The following is a 14,032-nucleotide window of genomic DNA, read 5'->3' as shown; positions in this document are numbered from 1 at the left end:
TGGTTTAGTGAAATGGTTCCGGCCTGGAAGACAAGATCTCAAGTCTTTCCCCTGGACCATCAATTATCTTCTGGATTGCTCAAAGTAGTTTCCCATTTGCATACAACAATCAACAGGTTGGAGATCACTTGCCACATAGCATTGATAGAGTGGAGCAGAATCCTTCAAAACTGAGCAGATAATGATATCAAGTACTTTAAGTGATCATGATGTACGGGTTCAGGTTACATCGAGCTGAAGCTCAAAGTTATGCATCTGGCCAAATAAGGGTCAAAGATTGTAATACACATTGCTGCAGATGCTAGAAATCTGAAATAAAAGCAGAAGCTGCTGCATGACAACTGCAATGGGAAACACCGACTCATTCCCATTCAAATTTCTGTTTACAGCACCTTATTGTAAAAACCAAGGCAGTAAGGGAGCAATCCAGTCACCAGGTTTTCAGGAGCAACGCCAGGTATCGTGGCAGAGAAGCAGGAAATCTGTGATGGAAGGCCAATGTGAGGGTTAACACACTGAGCAATGTGGAGAGTAATTATCCCTTGTGCTTTTTAATAAGCGTATCATTGCCTGGATCATATAGATAGATAAATGCAAATACATTAACTTTATCTTAAATAAAGCACCTGTCCTGCACCTAATCCTGTAAGGGCCACCTGGCCTGGGTGTTTTAAACTAAATACCTTCCCTCCTGATATCACGCTCCTTTCGCCTTTCCTCAGCTCGTCTTTCACGCTCTTTTAGTTCCCATTGATCTTTTTGCAGTTGTTCCCTCTCCCTCATTCTCCTTTCCCGTTCCCTCTGACGCTCAAGTTGCTCAAGGCGGTCCCTGGAAGATTCATAAGCACTGTCAATATACAAAAGCAATCCAAAACTCAAGTGGTGTTTTTACAGATCACATGTAGCAACTCACATCACATCCTGCCTCACACTGTTTGTATCTATAAGTTTATTACAAAAAACTACTTAGACAATCTATCTGTAGAATTCAACAAATATATTTCCATGCATGCTAATAATTGTCAATACCAAAATCAATAGGGATGGCTGTCTATCAGTTTTTAGAAGATCATTATAGCAGGTTATATCTTACACTACTTTTATGTGCCAGAAACCTTCATGTAATACAGGACTAAAGCCTGCAATGTCACAAGTTCGTGACACTGCAGACATTGTTTCTTCCATTTTGAAACAGAGCTAGCAGATGCCTTCCCTGCAAACCCAGTGCGTGATTGAGTTCACAGTGAGGTTCCTTAATGACCTGATAGATCTGTCACAAATGAAGCTTCTTTCTCACTGTCCATGCCATATCACACTGTAGCTTGTTGGTAATCCAAATGACTGGTTCTTGTCACAGAGATTGCTTTTCTCCTGAATTCCAAGCATTTGGAGTGTGCAGGGAACTATTATATTGGAAAGCAGCCAGTTGGGGTGGCACAGTGGTAGAGTTGCTGTCTTACACGCCAGAGACCTGGGTTTGATCCTTACTACGGGTGCTGTCTGTACGGAGTTTGTACTTTCTCCCTGTGACTGCATGGGTTTCCTCCCACACACCAAAGACGTACATGTTTGTAGGTTAATTGGCTTTGGCAAAATTTGTAAACTGTAACTAGTGTGTGTAGGATAGCGCTAGTGCACAGGGTGATCTCGGGTCGGCGCGGACTCGGTGGGCCAAAAGGCCTGTTTCCGCACTGAATCTCTAAAGTCTAAAGGTGAGGTGGCCAAAATGGGGGATTTAAGTTTTAAAATTTGAGATAACAGGACAGGGTAATACTTAGGTCAGTGAGGATATGGTGGACAATGCGTGGGACTCCTTTCTGATGGGTGAAAGGAGGAGCCTGGACACTAGAAACTAAATTCCAGAGGTGAGAGCACACTGCGCATCTGCTGTCCAGTCCACTTGTTTTATATTGTCCCACTTCTGTCACTAAACATTTTGCTAAACTTCATGTCGGGTGGGAAGAGAGCAGTCAAATTACGCCCGCTTATTTAAAAAATGACAAATAGCAACCTCTTTACTCTTTCCTTAACGTTAACAATTAAATAAGTAATTGCCTGCCAGCTTCAACTATGTCACTTGACAAATTAAGAGACATAATTTAAAAAAACGTTGAAAATATTTGACCAGTAAAAACAGACAAGCCATTTCCCAAAAACCAAGCTCACATTAACACTTCAGTCACTGCCTTTAATTAATAAAACATAATTTCTGATTAATGTATCTGTGCCATTGTTAAGCATCTATTTTTAAAGTACACCTGATGTTATTTGTCAATTCAACCCCATGATGTATTTAAAAACGGAATTCTAATGTAGAACCTCAGAGCAAAACCTCATTCTTTGCAAATGCATTAATTAAATTTCTTATTTCTTCTAAAAGCAACAGAAGAAATATGTCCAGGTTCCCCTCGGAAATATGACTTAGACAAGAGCAATTTTGAAATAATGATTCTCCCAGATATTAACTAAATTACATAACCAGACCATGGTTGTTGGGCAGAATCACAGGTCATGGCCTCAGCATGGTTGGTGGAACGACACCAAACTGAATGCTGAGCACATTGGACGATAGAGTGAGGTGTGCTTTAAGAGGCATGATAAGATGAATGGGCACGACGACAATGGCTGTTATGGGCCAATTGGGAGTTGGAACATCAAATCTGATTAGATTTCAACTCATTTAAAGTACGTCGTTTTTGCAATATTTGTGTGTTTTGAGATGTCTGCAGACACATGCAACATGTCCTGGTTTAGAGATGTTCACATTGTGTAATCTTTAGACTTCAGTACTGAAAGACTTCTGAACATAATTGAAATAGAATATTACTATTCTGTCGTATTCCCAGATTTAAAATAGTTCCTAAATATTAAATAATTCAGCTTGAACAGCCCATACTTCTTTAAGCCGCAGCATTTGCAGAGCCAAAAGACTTTGTGCAAACTATATTTTAGTATTGTTCTATCCTTTCCTACCATTCCTAGTTCCACTCTTATCTCTGCAACTTTAGCCAAGTCTGCAACAGCTACAACCGGAGTCAATAGGTATCATTTAATAAGCTTTTTAGTCAGTTACAAAATGCTAGTTAAAAAGATTTTTAATCACTAAACACAGAACCAAGCAGAACCTTTAAAAAAACATAAAAGCAAGTAATCTGATCTCTGTACTACTAAAGAAAACAAAACTAAAACTGTCATGTTTTCCATAGATTGTATTGACATTTTTTTTTAAATCATTATATATGCTTAACAGCTGCTAGCCCATAGGAAAATTATTTTCCTTCACCTTTCTCTTCTGGAGTGTTCTCTGGCAAGTTCTCTCCGTTTCTGCCTTTCCCGTTCTCTACGTGCCTTATCTTGCTCCTCTCGCTGCCGTTTCCTTCGCTCATGTTCCCTCTCTTTCTCCTTATCTTTCTCCTTTCCTCTCATGTGTTTTCCTGTTTACAAATATTTGCATGTTTGAATGTTAATTAAGACTAATACGAATGATTTGTAAATTAAAACTCCACTTAAATGTAATCATTCTGAATGTTCTGTATCAGAATCCTGTTGTCTCTGGGTGTCACAAACAGAAGTACTCACCAGAATCCCCAGGAGGTTTAAGTGTTTGTTTTACATTCACACTCACCCACATTGCTTCATGCAATACGATCCTCCATCTTGTAATCTTTTAACAGATGCAGAAACAAGCTAGTCAGACCCCAGGGCCTGACATTGTTGATTGTAACAAATGGGTCACCTCACCTTCATGTTTGGAGAGGAGGAAGGAATTCAGTCTGCCTTAAGAGAGCCTACTTCAATCTTCCCACAAACCTTAATTGCCTATAAAATATTCAATTAATCTCAGTTTTGAATTTTTCCAATTCACCAAGCCTCTCCTTTTCTTGATATTTTTGTGGGGAAATTTTTCTTCCTTTCTATCTTCTGTGTGATGTGTTTCCAAAGAGCAACCTTAAAAGGCGTTTCTTTAAGTTTAGGGTTATTTATCTTTGTTTTGGACCGCCCCATATCCTTCAATCATCTTAAACACCCTAGTTAAATCAGCTCTTTATTTATTCTAAAGAGAAAATAATTGCAAGCTGTGCACAATCAATGTAACCGTTTTAATTATTACGAGTAGAATTACCAGATTACATATTAATGGCACCTGCCAGTTCATCAGCTTTCATTTTCACCATGTGAGGAACATTATGAGAATGAGAGCAGATCATCACATCAAACCCGTTTTTCCATCCCATCACCACCAACTGGATGACATTGGTCATTATGTGAACATGATCAAGTTTACTATATGAAACATAATTACAGAAGTCGGTGCTTTCCCTCGCAACTTTAATTCCTGCCGTTACAGATATTTATTCACATCTTGTCTGAAAGACTTTGATGACGTGATATTTACCTACATTGCAGAAAAGCTACGGCAAGAAGACTTGAACTAATCAGAGAAAGAGAAAGCAATCCTTTGGACAATTAAGGACTGCCAAATATCAAATGTCAGTTGGATGTTTTGCTGTTGAATTATTGAAAGTGAGAGCGGCGGGACGTATAACTACACTGGAAACGCACAGATTAAGAAGTGTAATGAATTAGTGGAGGTCAAAATTGGAAAAGGTCTCAAATACGGAGAAAAGTAAAGTAAAACATTATAGAAGCACTGACCGCAATCTTTCAAATATCTTTACAATGTAAGGTTCTGATAGAGCAAAAGTAAAGTGATGGTGGAATTCAGCGGGCCAGGCAACATCTGTAGAGGGAAATGGACAGATGACATTTAGGGTCTGGACTCATCTTCAGTTTGTCTTCAAACCTTGTTGAGTTTAAAGGGTTTGATCTAAAATGTCATCTGTCCCTTCTCTCCACAGATGCTGCCTGATCTGCTGAGTTCCTCCAGCACTTTGTTTTTTTGCTCAAGATTCCAGCATCTGCAGTCTCATGTCCCCAGGGTTCTGATAGATGCATCAAGAGTTTCCAATACTTAAAAAGAAAGAAAAAGCCGTAAACCAGCTAGCCTAAGATCAACAATCCAGAGACCATGATTCTGATAACATATATTATATCCTATTTGGAGAATTTTGTTAGGACAGGCTTCTGAAGGTGCAACACGACTGACATTTTTTTATAAACAATATACGAGGTACTCATTGAGAAAGTAGGTTGCGATGAAAATGAATTTTCGAAGAGTGTTGTTTTGGAAAATCAAGCATGGCACCTAAAATGCAATGTGATAGCATAAATAGTAAATTGTAAATGGAAATTTTACAATCTACAGGAATAGAAATGGTAATGATTCATTGTTGGAACAGATGACATTCTTAACCGCTGATAAAGAAAAGGCTTGAAGAATGCAGTATCAAAATTTAGCAAAAGGCAAAGTTTATGGGATTTTAGCGACAGGCAATTAAATTGGAAAAGAGGACAGAAAATTAATACAGAGAAATGTGACGCGTCACTTGAATGGATGGAGGAATGGCAAACATATGTTGCATGGTAAGTCTTTAAAAAAAAGTAGCAGCAGAGAGAACATTTCAAATGTACATTTTTTTCTCACCATGGTAAGTTAATAAAGCTGTTCAAAAGCATTTTATAAATACAGAATGCGGAGTAAATACGGAGTACTTCATGCCAAACGTGTACAAAACATTGATTATGAGAACATTGTGTGACTACTAATTCAGAAAGCAAATTATTTATTATTTTTGATATCAATTAAATTAGCTCCTCAAAAACATCCTGGCACCATGGGACGCGTTAAGCTACAACTTTTAACGTCTCGTTGACTGTTCCCAATAGTCTTCAGTGAATCCTATACCTTGGTACAGATAAGTGACTGGTCTACAGTTTCAATAACTTACTTTAACATGTTACACATTCGGATAACATTCACAAACATCATGTATACCCTGGGTACTAATAGGCCGCCTAAATATATCAGTGAGAGCCTTACCCATTTCTTGGCTCATTTTATTGAAGATTTTAAAGTTCATCTGCCTTAAATGCCCTGAAGACATTAAATTCGCTGAATTTCTTCGTAACAGTCCTCGTTTCTCCATGATTCATTTCTGAAGACTGTTATAAAGAATTCATATCACACTTTGGCCAGTTTGTAATCCCTGAACAATTTTCATCCAAATATCCTGAAGGATATTCACAATCCCTTTACTTTACAGAGTTTTATGAATTTCTGTTATCTCTGTTATCCTTCTTCTATCACCCAATAAACATTTCAGCTAACCTCAATTTACTTTTTGATTTATCAGCACGTGGATGTGTATAGAACTTTTTTTATTAAGCCACAGGATTTTGACCTCTAGGTTGTCTCTTTCTTTGTTTGCTTCATTTTTCCTCACACACATACAAGTGGCCCAAGAAATGCCCCCTTTATTGAGTTCCACTGTTTATCAGTCATCAGATAAACTTGTTTCCACAAAATCTTACACTTCTTTTTTTCCCCTTCCTGTATAATCCTTTATAGAATGTTAACAGAAAGCACACTATGACATTCAGAATCAAAGTCTTTACTAGTGACTGAATGGGTGCTCTTATCTGCCAGGTAATTATTCACTTTAATATAATATGTATTCTAATATCTAAATTTCAATTATTCTTGACTGTGTATCTATTAAATTTTACATCTTATCTTTTTTGTTTTTTTATGTACAGGATTTATCCATTGATTTAAAGACTTGCATTACATTGATCCTTTTGCATATCTGAAACATGTGCATTTGCTGGTTTAGTTGTTTAAATCAGCAGTTACTATTCTTATCACCTCTCCACAAGCATCTAGTATCCGTTTTTCTTGGTGCATTAGGTTTACCTAACAAAGCGCCTGTAATCCTCTGCTACATGTCCCCTTTTAAACAACTAGAATCATGCCTTTGAGATGCAATATTTCTCTAGTTGGCAGTGAAACAAAATGGTTAATATGAATTCACATTTGCATTTTCCTAAACCTAATCAGTTATGTTCTCGCTTTATCAAATGAATCTTTCCCATCCTTTCTTAATTAATACCCATATGTTAATTTACATTGGGTCTGAACTGCTTCAGAATTTTAAAAAAATTCTAATTAATTTCAGAACGAGACAATGAACATTAATCTCAAAGACAACTGACACCCACATTTCACACGATGTAAATCTGCATAAAAATAACATTCACCTTCAGCTGATCTACTTCGATGCCTTCGTTTCTCCTTTCTCCTTTCCTCTTTTCTGTGGTGAGATTTTTCTTTTTTGGAGGTTTGTTGAGGAGGTTTAATTGCCAAAGAATCATCCTCCTCACCTCTAGATGGTTTTTAAAAAAGGACATATTAGCAATGTTATTCAAACTAACCAAGTTCATTTGCAAACAGTATAGTAGAGAGAATACAAACAAATGAATTAGGATCAGGATTGGGCCATTTGGCCCTGTCGGATCGCACCGTCATTTAATAAGGTTGAGGTCTGACTGTAACCTCAACTTTCCACCTATCATCTATCCAGTAACCTTTCATCTGATTGCTCAGCAAGAATCTCTCTGCGGATGCCTTAAAAATATTCAAAAACTCTGCCTTAATTACACTGAGGAAGAGAGTTCCAAAAACTCAATATTGAATAGAAATGGTGCCCCATCTCTGCCTTAAGTGGGAAACCCCTGTTGACCCCAAGTTCTAGATTCTCCACAAAAGCAAACATTTCCTCCACATCCACCCTTGCAGGTCTCATCTTTCCACGTTTCAGGGGATATGAAACTAATCTATCCATCTTTTCCTCACAAGCCAACCTGCCCATGACGAATCGTGGTTGAGCAAACCTCATTTGAACTGCTCCCACACTTTAACCTGCTTGATTAAATCGTAATGCCAATAATGTATAGAATACTCAAGATGACCTCAAAAATGACCCATGTCATTGTTTGAAATTTGTAGCTTCAGTACTTTGTCAAGGAAATTTGAAGACAACTCATGTGATGTTAAGTATGTGTATTGCTGCATAGTTTGTTCTAAATTCCATGTGAAAAAATATGTCGTTAATTACATTAATGTATTTCTATAATGGTGCTACCAGTTTGTCATAAAATCCTAAATACGTTACCACAATTACTTATTTTTGAAGTGCAGCGGTGGTTATGTTGAGAATCCATGCTGCAACAGTTAGAGATTTGTTTTTTTATCTGTATTGTGCACTCCCTGCACTACAGAGAAACATGAAGCCCTTTCAAATGACCAAATGGGCGGCACAGCAGTAGAGTAGCTGCCTTACAGCGCTTGCAGCACCGGAGAACAGGGTTCAATTCTGACTACGGGTGCTGGCTGTATGGAGTTTGCACGTATCCCCCCTGACCGCGTGGGTTTTGTCTGAGATCTTCTGTTTTCTTCCCACACTCCAAAGACGTAAAGGTTTGTAGGTTAATTGGCTTGGTATAAGTGGAAACTGTCCCTAGTATGTGTAGGATAGTATTAATGCGTGGGGATCGCTGGTCAGTGCTGACTCGGTGGGCCGAACGGCCTGTTTCCCAGCTTTATTAACTAAACCAATTACTGTGGAACCTTCCTCATTGGTGTGTTTGGAGAAGAGGGCTCCGATGTGTCTGGAAACAAAATTAACCTAGTTGGCGGATGAGTCAGAAATCTGGAAAATGTCTATAACCTAGCACACAAAATTGGTCACATTTCCCAAACATTGTTAAAAAACCAGTGAGACAAGAAAAGATGCCATTGAAGTATCCCCGTTTATCTGTTTTAAGTAGTGAGTTTCGCAACAGGAATATAAAACATTTTGCAAAATCGGAAACTACCACAAAATGTTAAAGAATGGATTAGAAGAGTAACCAACTCGTGAAGGGTCTACATGAAAGCCAATGACTTCTTTCATCGATCTGCAAAAGAAATTATTTAATCTTAATTTTTTCTTTAAAACAGACACTCGCATTGGGACCACAAAGAAAAAGTTTGTTAAATTAGAAACACACCGATCTTCTATTGATCCTTCTCGTCTGTGCGGTGAATTGCGTATGGTTATCTCCATCTTGTGTTCTTGAAGCTCTCCTTCCTCCGGTGAGTCTCGTTTAGAATCCCTGTCATCCAACTGAGATGTACAAAAATAGAATGGTAATTCTGAACCGATCCACTGCTCAGTAATAGTTTAAATTTCATAAATTATCTATGACATTTTCCTCATGCCCCAACACATGTTCTTGCGACATACTCTTCATCATCCCTTCTGCTGATCACCTTCCCTCAGTTCTTATCATTATAACTACAGTTTTGAGAATGCAAGGCTTAGAAAGAAAACTAAATGGAAAATAAAGGCGTACAAAAGTCGTACACCTTAACATACTTGATACCAGGGGTTTAATGGATTTCTTAGCACCATAGGTAACAATGCAGAGCTGCAGCTCCCTTCGAGGCCAACATTCTGCAGCTCAAAGTGTTAAGAGTTTTCAAATTGACAATAAACTTTTCATTTAAAAAAATAGCAGTTGCTGAAAAAAAGGATTAATTTCCCTCCATCAACACTGCAAACTGCAATATTTCTCTCGTAAACTACATCATGTTGGAAGCAAAATATGATTGTGATCACTCTTTTTTTTTTTTTAATTGGGGCTGACAAATTGAAACAGTAAAAGGACTCCACTGCGGTACATACAAAATACACTTCACAATTTATTTACTGATGCAAAGATACTTTTGACACCTTAAGAACAGCGGTTAGCGTTATCAAAAGATTGCATAGCTTATATTTCCCAATTACACATTTTTACAATTATCTACAAGGATCAAAGTACGCAAAAATATGTGGCATGCTTTCACCCAGTAAACTATAAGAAAAGCCCAGAGTTTGAGGTTGATTAAAATCCATTGTTCAGGGCAACATTGTATGACATACAGAATATAAAATGGTTTCTGATCCAATGGTAAACAAGGCAACTGGCAGCAATTTCATTAAGTTCTCTGTGTTGGTGGAAAAAAAGAATTGGGTGTCCGAGTTAGAAAATGCAAGCCAAATATTGAAGCAGTAGTCTACTCTTAGACTGACTGAGCTGCAAAATATTGTTTAGATACTGTCATGAGGTGAGATTTTTTTGTCAGAAAGGAGAAAAATCAACAAAACAAGACACAAAGCATTGGAGTAACTCAGCGGGTCAGGAGAATATGGTTAGGTGACATTTCAGGTTAGGACCTATCCCTGTTCTCCAGAGATAAGCCTGACCCACCGAGTTACTCCAACATTTTGTGTCTTTTTTTGTAAACCAGCATCTGCAGTTCCTTGATTTTCCTGAGCAAATCAACGTTTTGCAGGCAAATTCCACCGAGATCCAGGAAACAGTGAGAATCTGCGCCAAATTACCATGTTTCAAATTATTTAAATGCTTGCAATTTATCCTGGACAAGCCATATCAACGTTATGGCCAAGAAAGCACACCAATGCCTCTACTTTCTTAAAGGCTTAGAAAGTTTGGAATATCTCCAACAACTCTCACCAACTTCTACAGATGCACAGCAGAAAGTATATTTTTGGGATGCATCATGGCTTGGTAGGGGAACAGCTCCATACAAGACCGCAAGAAGTTGCAGAGAGTTGTGGACGTAACCCAGACCATCACACATAGTTGTATCCCTTCCATTGACTCCATCTACACTTCACGCTGCCTCGGCAAGGCCGCCAGCAAAATCAAGGACAGGTCTCATCCCGGTCACTCCCATCAGAGAGGAGATACAGAAGTTTGAAAATGCATACCTCCAGATTCAGGACAGCTTCTTCCCAGCTGTTATCAGGCAACTGAACAGTCCTCTCATCAGCTAGAGTGCGGTCCTGACTTCCCATCTACCTCATTGGAGACCTTTGAACTTTCTTTAATTGGACATTATCAGACTTCAATGTTGTATCTTTACACTAAACATTTATCCTTTATCTTTCCACTGTGGGCGGCTGGAGTGTCTTCATGTACAGTTTTTTTCTTGACTGGATATCATGCAAACAAAAGCTTTTAACTGTATCTTGGTACATGTGACAAAAGTAATAAAATAGACTCTCAACCTAACCAAATCCGCTTGCAGACTCCCTGCTTCCTCAACACTACCTGCCCTTCCACGTAGCTTTGTATCATCCGCAAACCTGGCCACAAAGCTATCAATTCCATCATCCAGATGAGATGTTGGCGTGGACTTGGGTCAAAGTGCCTCATTCCGTGCTGTATAACTATGACCAGAATAAGAGCTGAGGGAGGCTGAAGATCCTGAGAAGGATTGATAAGGTAGATACCAGAAACTCTGGAAAGAGATCAACCATTTCTAACCAAGATGTGATATTCAGAATTCTCTAACTAGAGTATCTGCTGCACTTGATTATGCTCATGTATAGTAGGATATGACTGGATACTATGCCAACAAGGTTTTTCACTTATCTCAGTAAACATGACAATAATAAATCAATACCATTATATATCCACGGTACACAAAAATGCCGGAGAAACTCAGCGGGTGCAGCAGCATCTATGATGCTGCTGCACCCGCTGAGTTTCTCCAGCATTTTTGTGTACCTTTGATTTTCCAGCATCTGCAGTTCCTTCTTAAACACCATTATATATCCAGTCATGTCGATTCAAACAGACAATAAACACATTGTAAAACTCATCATCTGCCCCACAACCCCGAGCCCCAGTAGTTCCCTCGGGGAAGGAGAGGGCCCAGAGATGAATGCGATGGGAGTGGAACCCAGAAGCAGTAGCTAAAAATGAGTGAAATTATAAGAGGGGGAGCAGGGTTTTAACGGAGACAGCATAAGAGCATAAGCATGTTTCTGATTGAAACTTAAGATTATTAAGGGTTTGGACACGCTTGAGGCAGGAAACATGTTCCCGACGTTGGGCGAGTCCAGAACAAGGGGCCACAGTTTAAGAATAAGGGGTAGGCCATTTAGAATGGATATGAGGAAAAACATTTTCACCCAGAGAGTTGTGAGTCTGTGGAATTCTCTGCCTCAGAAGGCAGTGGAGGCCGGTTCTCTGGATGCTTTCAAGAGAGGGTTAGATAGAGATCTTAAAGATAGCGGAGTCAGGGGATATGGTGAGAAGGCAGGAACGGGGTACTGAATGTGGATGATCAGCCATGATCACAGTGAATGGCGGTGCTGGCTCGAAGGGCCGAATGGCCTACTCCTGCACCTATTGTCTATTGACAAGCCATAGGATTAAGAGAAGACAGAAATTAGACTTCCTGTGACATTAAAAGGTGGGGAGTGAGAAAAGGTGTGAGGCAGGCTGGGCTAGATATTTTCACATCCTATTCATGGCTGATCTGATCATCAGCTTTGGCTCTGCTTTCCTTTTTTTTATCCCAAGAAACTTTGATTCCACAACAGTCCAATTATGTTCAAATATCTCTCTGTCTTGAATAACATAAATGACTAATCATCCTCAGCTCTCGGCAGCAGACGATTACAAACACGTACTATTCTTGCAAAAGCAATTCCTTCTCATTACTTAAAAATCAACTGCTTTTCTTTTTTTTTTACCAAAACAGATCTTACATTTTTTTTCGCATCTGCCCTATCTTTTAATCTCTCTTTATCCTCTTGTCAACCATATTATTGCCCACCTTAAAAACATTAGTAAACTTGGATTCATCACATCTGGTCACACATCCAGATGAGCTCGAAGTCCCACACCACCTCAGTAATCTTTTGACTCCCAACCCAAAATTAATCTGCATTTTGTTCCACTGTTTATCAGTTGCCCACTCCTTAATCCACACATTATATATTAACTCCGATTCCACATGTTCTAATTTTGTTCAATAACCTCCAAGGCCACCTTATTAAAGCCATCTGGCCACATCCCCCTGTTCACACTTCACAATTCTCTTAGTTATGACCAAAAAAAATCAAGCATGATTTTTCTTTCATAAATCATCTGCCCAGGAACAATTCTGCATTTCCTAATACTGGAACCTCACAATGAGAATTTTGTCTTTCAAAGCCTCTCATTTCTTGACATTTAACAATATGCTACTGGATTAAGATGAAACTGAATTCACCCAATTATCTCTTGCAGCCAAGCCTTGTAAGGAATTAAAACATAAATTTGTTCCTACAGTTTGAATGCAAGACATGCTAACATTGATACTCTTCCTCAGTAATCATGAAATCACTGAGTCATTAAGTGCAGGTCTGGAGTTATCCAAGCCAAACAGGCCCTTCAGAAAATTAAACGACACCCTTCCCAAAGAACAATGGTATGCAAACTTTTTAACAAATAAGATAACTTTTAAATAAATTAATCCCACTGAATTAAATTCCACATACCTCGACTCCATCCTATCCCCCTGGTCCAATCGCTCCCTACCTATCTATGTCCAAGACACCTCACACGCCTTTCGTCTCTTTAATGACAACCGTTTTCCAGGCCCCCACTCCCTCAGCAGTGGGTTGGCGGCGCGACCGACGTCGCAGCGACCTCTGCAGTCCGTCTGTCTTTTATTTTATTGTCCTGTAGAGTGTAAAGTTTGGGGTGGGTTTTTGACTGTGTATGTGTGGGGGGCGGGGGGGGGGAAACTTTTAGATCTCTTCCCTGTACGGGGACCCGACCTTTTCCCTGTCAGGTCTCCGTTGCCATTGGGGCCTAGCACCGTGGAGCGGCCTCCAACCGGAACGACAGCTCAAGTCACGGAGCCTGCGGAGCTACCACCGTGGAGCTGGCCAGCTTCGGAGCGTGGAGAGCTGCGGTGGCGCGCTGCTGCGACCAGACTCCGGTGGATGGTGACACCGGGAGCTCGCGGGTCCCCGGTGGGAGACCGCTTTGCGGGGCACCGGCAACGACGACTTCTCCCGCCCGAATTGCGTGGTTGAGAGTGACCTGGAGCGGGGCCTTACATCGCCCGGCGCGGCTGTAAATGGCCGCGGACTTGCTAGCGCCCGCCGGGGGCTCCAACATCAAGACCCGGGGCAGGGCCTTACATCGCCCGGCGCGGCTTTAAGTGGCCGTGGGACTTGCTAGCGCCCGCCGGGGGCTTTGACTTTGGGAGAGGAATGGAGAGCAGGGGAGAGACAAGACT

The 14,032-nt window shown here is 39.9% G+C and overlaps 1 protein-coding gene across 16 annotated transcripts in view; it reads right to left on the bottom strand.

The window, feature by feature from the left end:
• The window catches only part of cdk11a (cyclin dependent kinase 11A), a 46,185-nt gene that overhangs the window by 20,458 nt on the left and 11,695 nt on the right, over positions 1 to 14,032 (bottom strand). For 10 of the 16 annotated variants that reach the window (XM_033047905.1, XM_033047903.1, XM_033047912.1 and 7 more), the window contains 4 exons: positions 8,950 to 9,065; positions 7,159 to 7,283; positions 3,284 to 3,434; positions 684 to 847 (listed from right to left, as the gene is read on the bottom strand). In XM_033047905.1, the coding sequence (XP_032903796.1) occupies positions 684 to 847; positions 3,284 to 3,434; positions 7,159 to 7,283; positions 8,950 to 9,065 (556 nt within the window). The remainder of the gene's footprint in view (positions 1 to 683; positions 848 to 3,283; positions 3,435 to 7,158; positions 7,284 to 8,949; positions 9,066 to 14,032) is intronic. The other 6 variants (XM_033047914.1, XM_033047909.1, XM_033047917.1 and 3 more) reach the window with 2 other exon arrangements.

This window comes from Amblyraja radiata, chromosome 31 (genome assembly GCF_010909765.2).
Source record: "Amblyraja radiata isolate CabotCenter1 chromosome 31, sAmbRad1.1.pri, whole genome shotgun sequence".
NCBI classification, from domain to species: Eukaryota; Metazoa; Chordata; class Chondrichthyes; order Rajiformes; family Rajidae; genus Amblyraja; species Amblyraja radiata.
The sequence above is the reverse complement of the archived record's forward strand: the minus strand, read 5'-3'. Positions and strand labels throughout refer to the sequence as shown.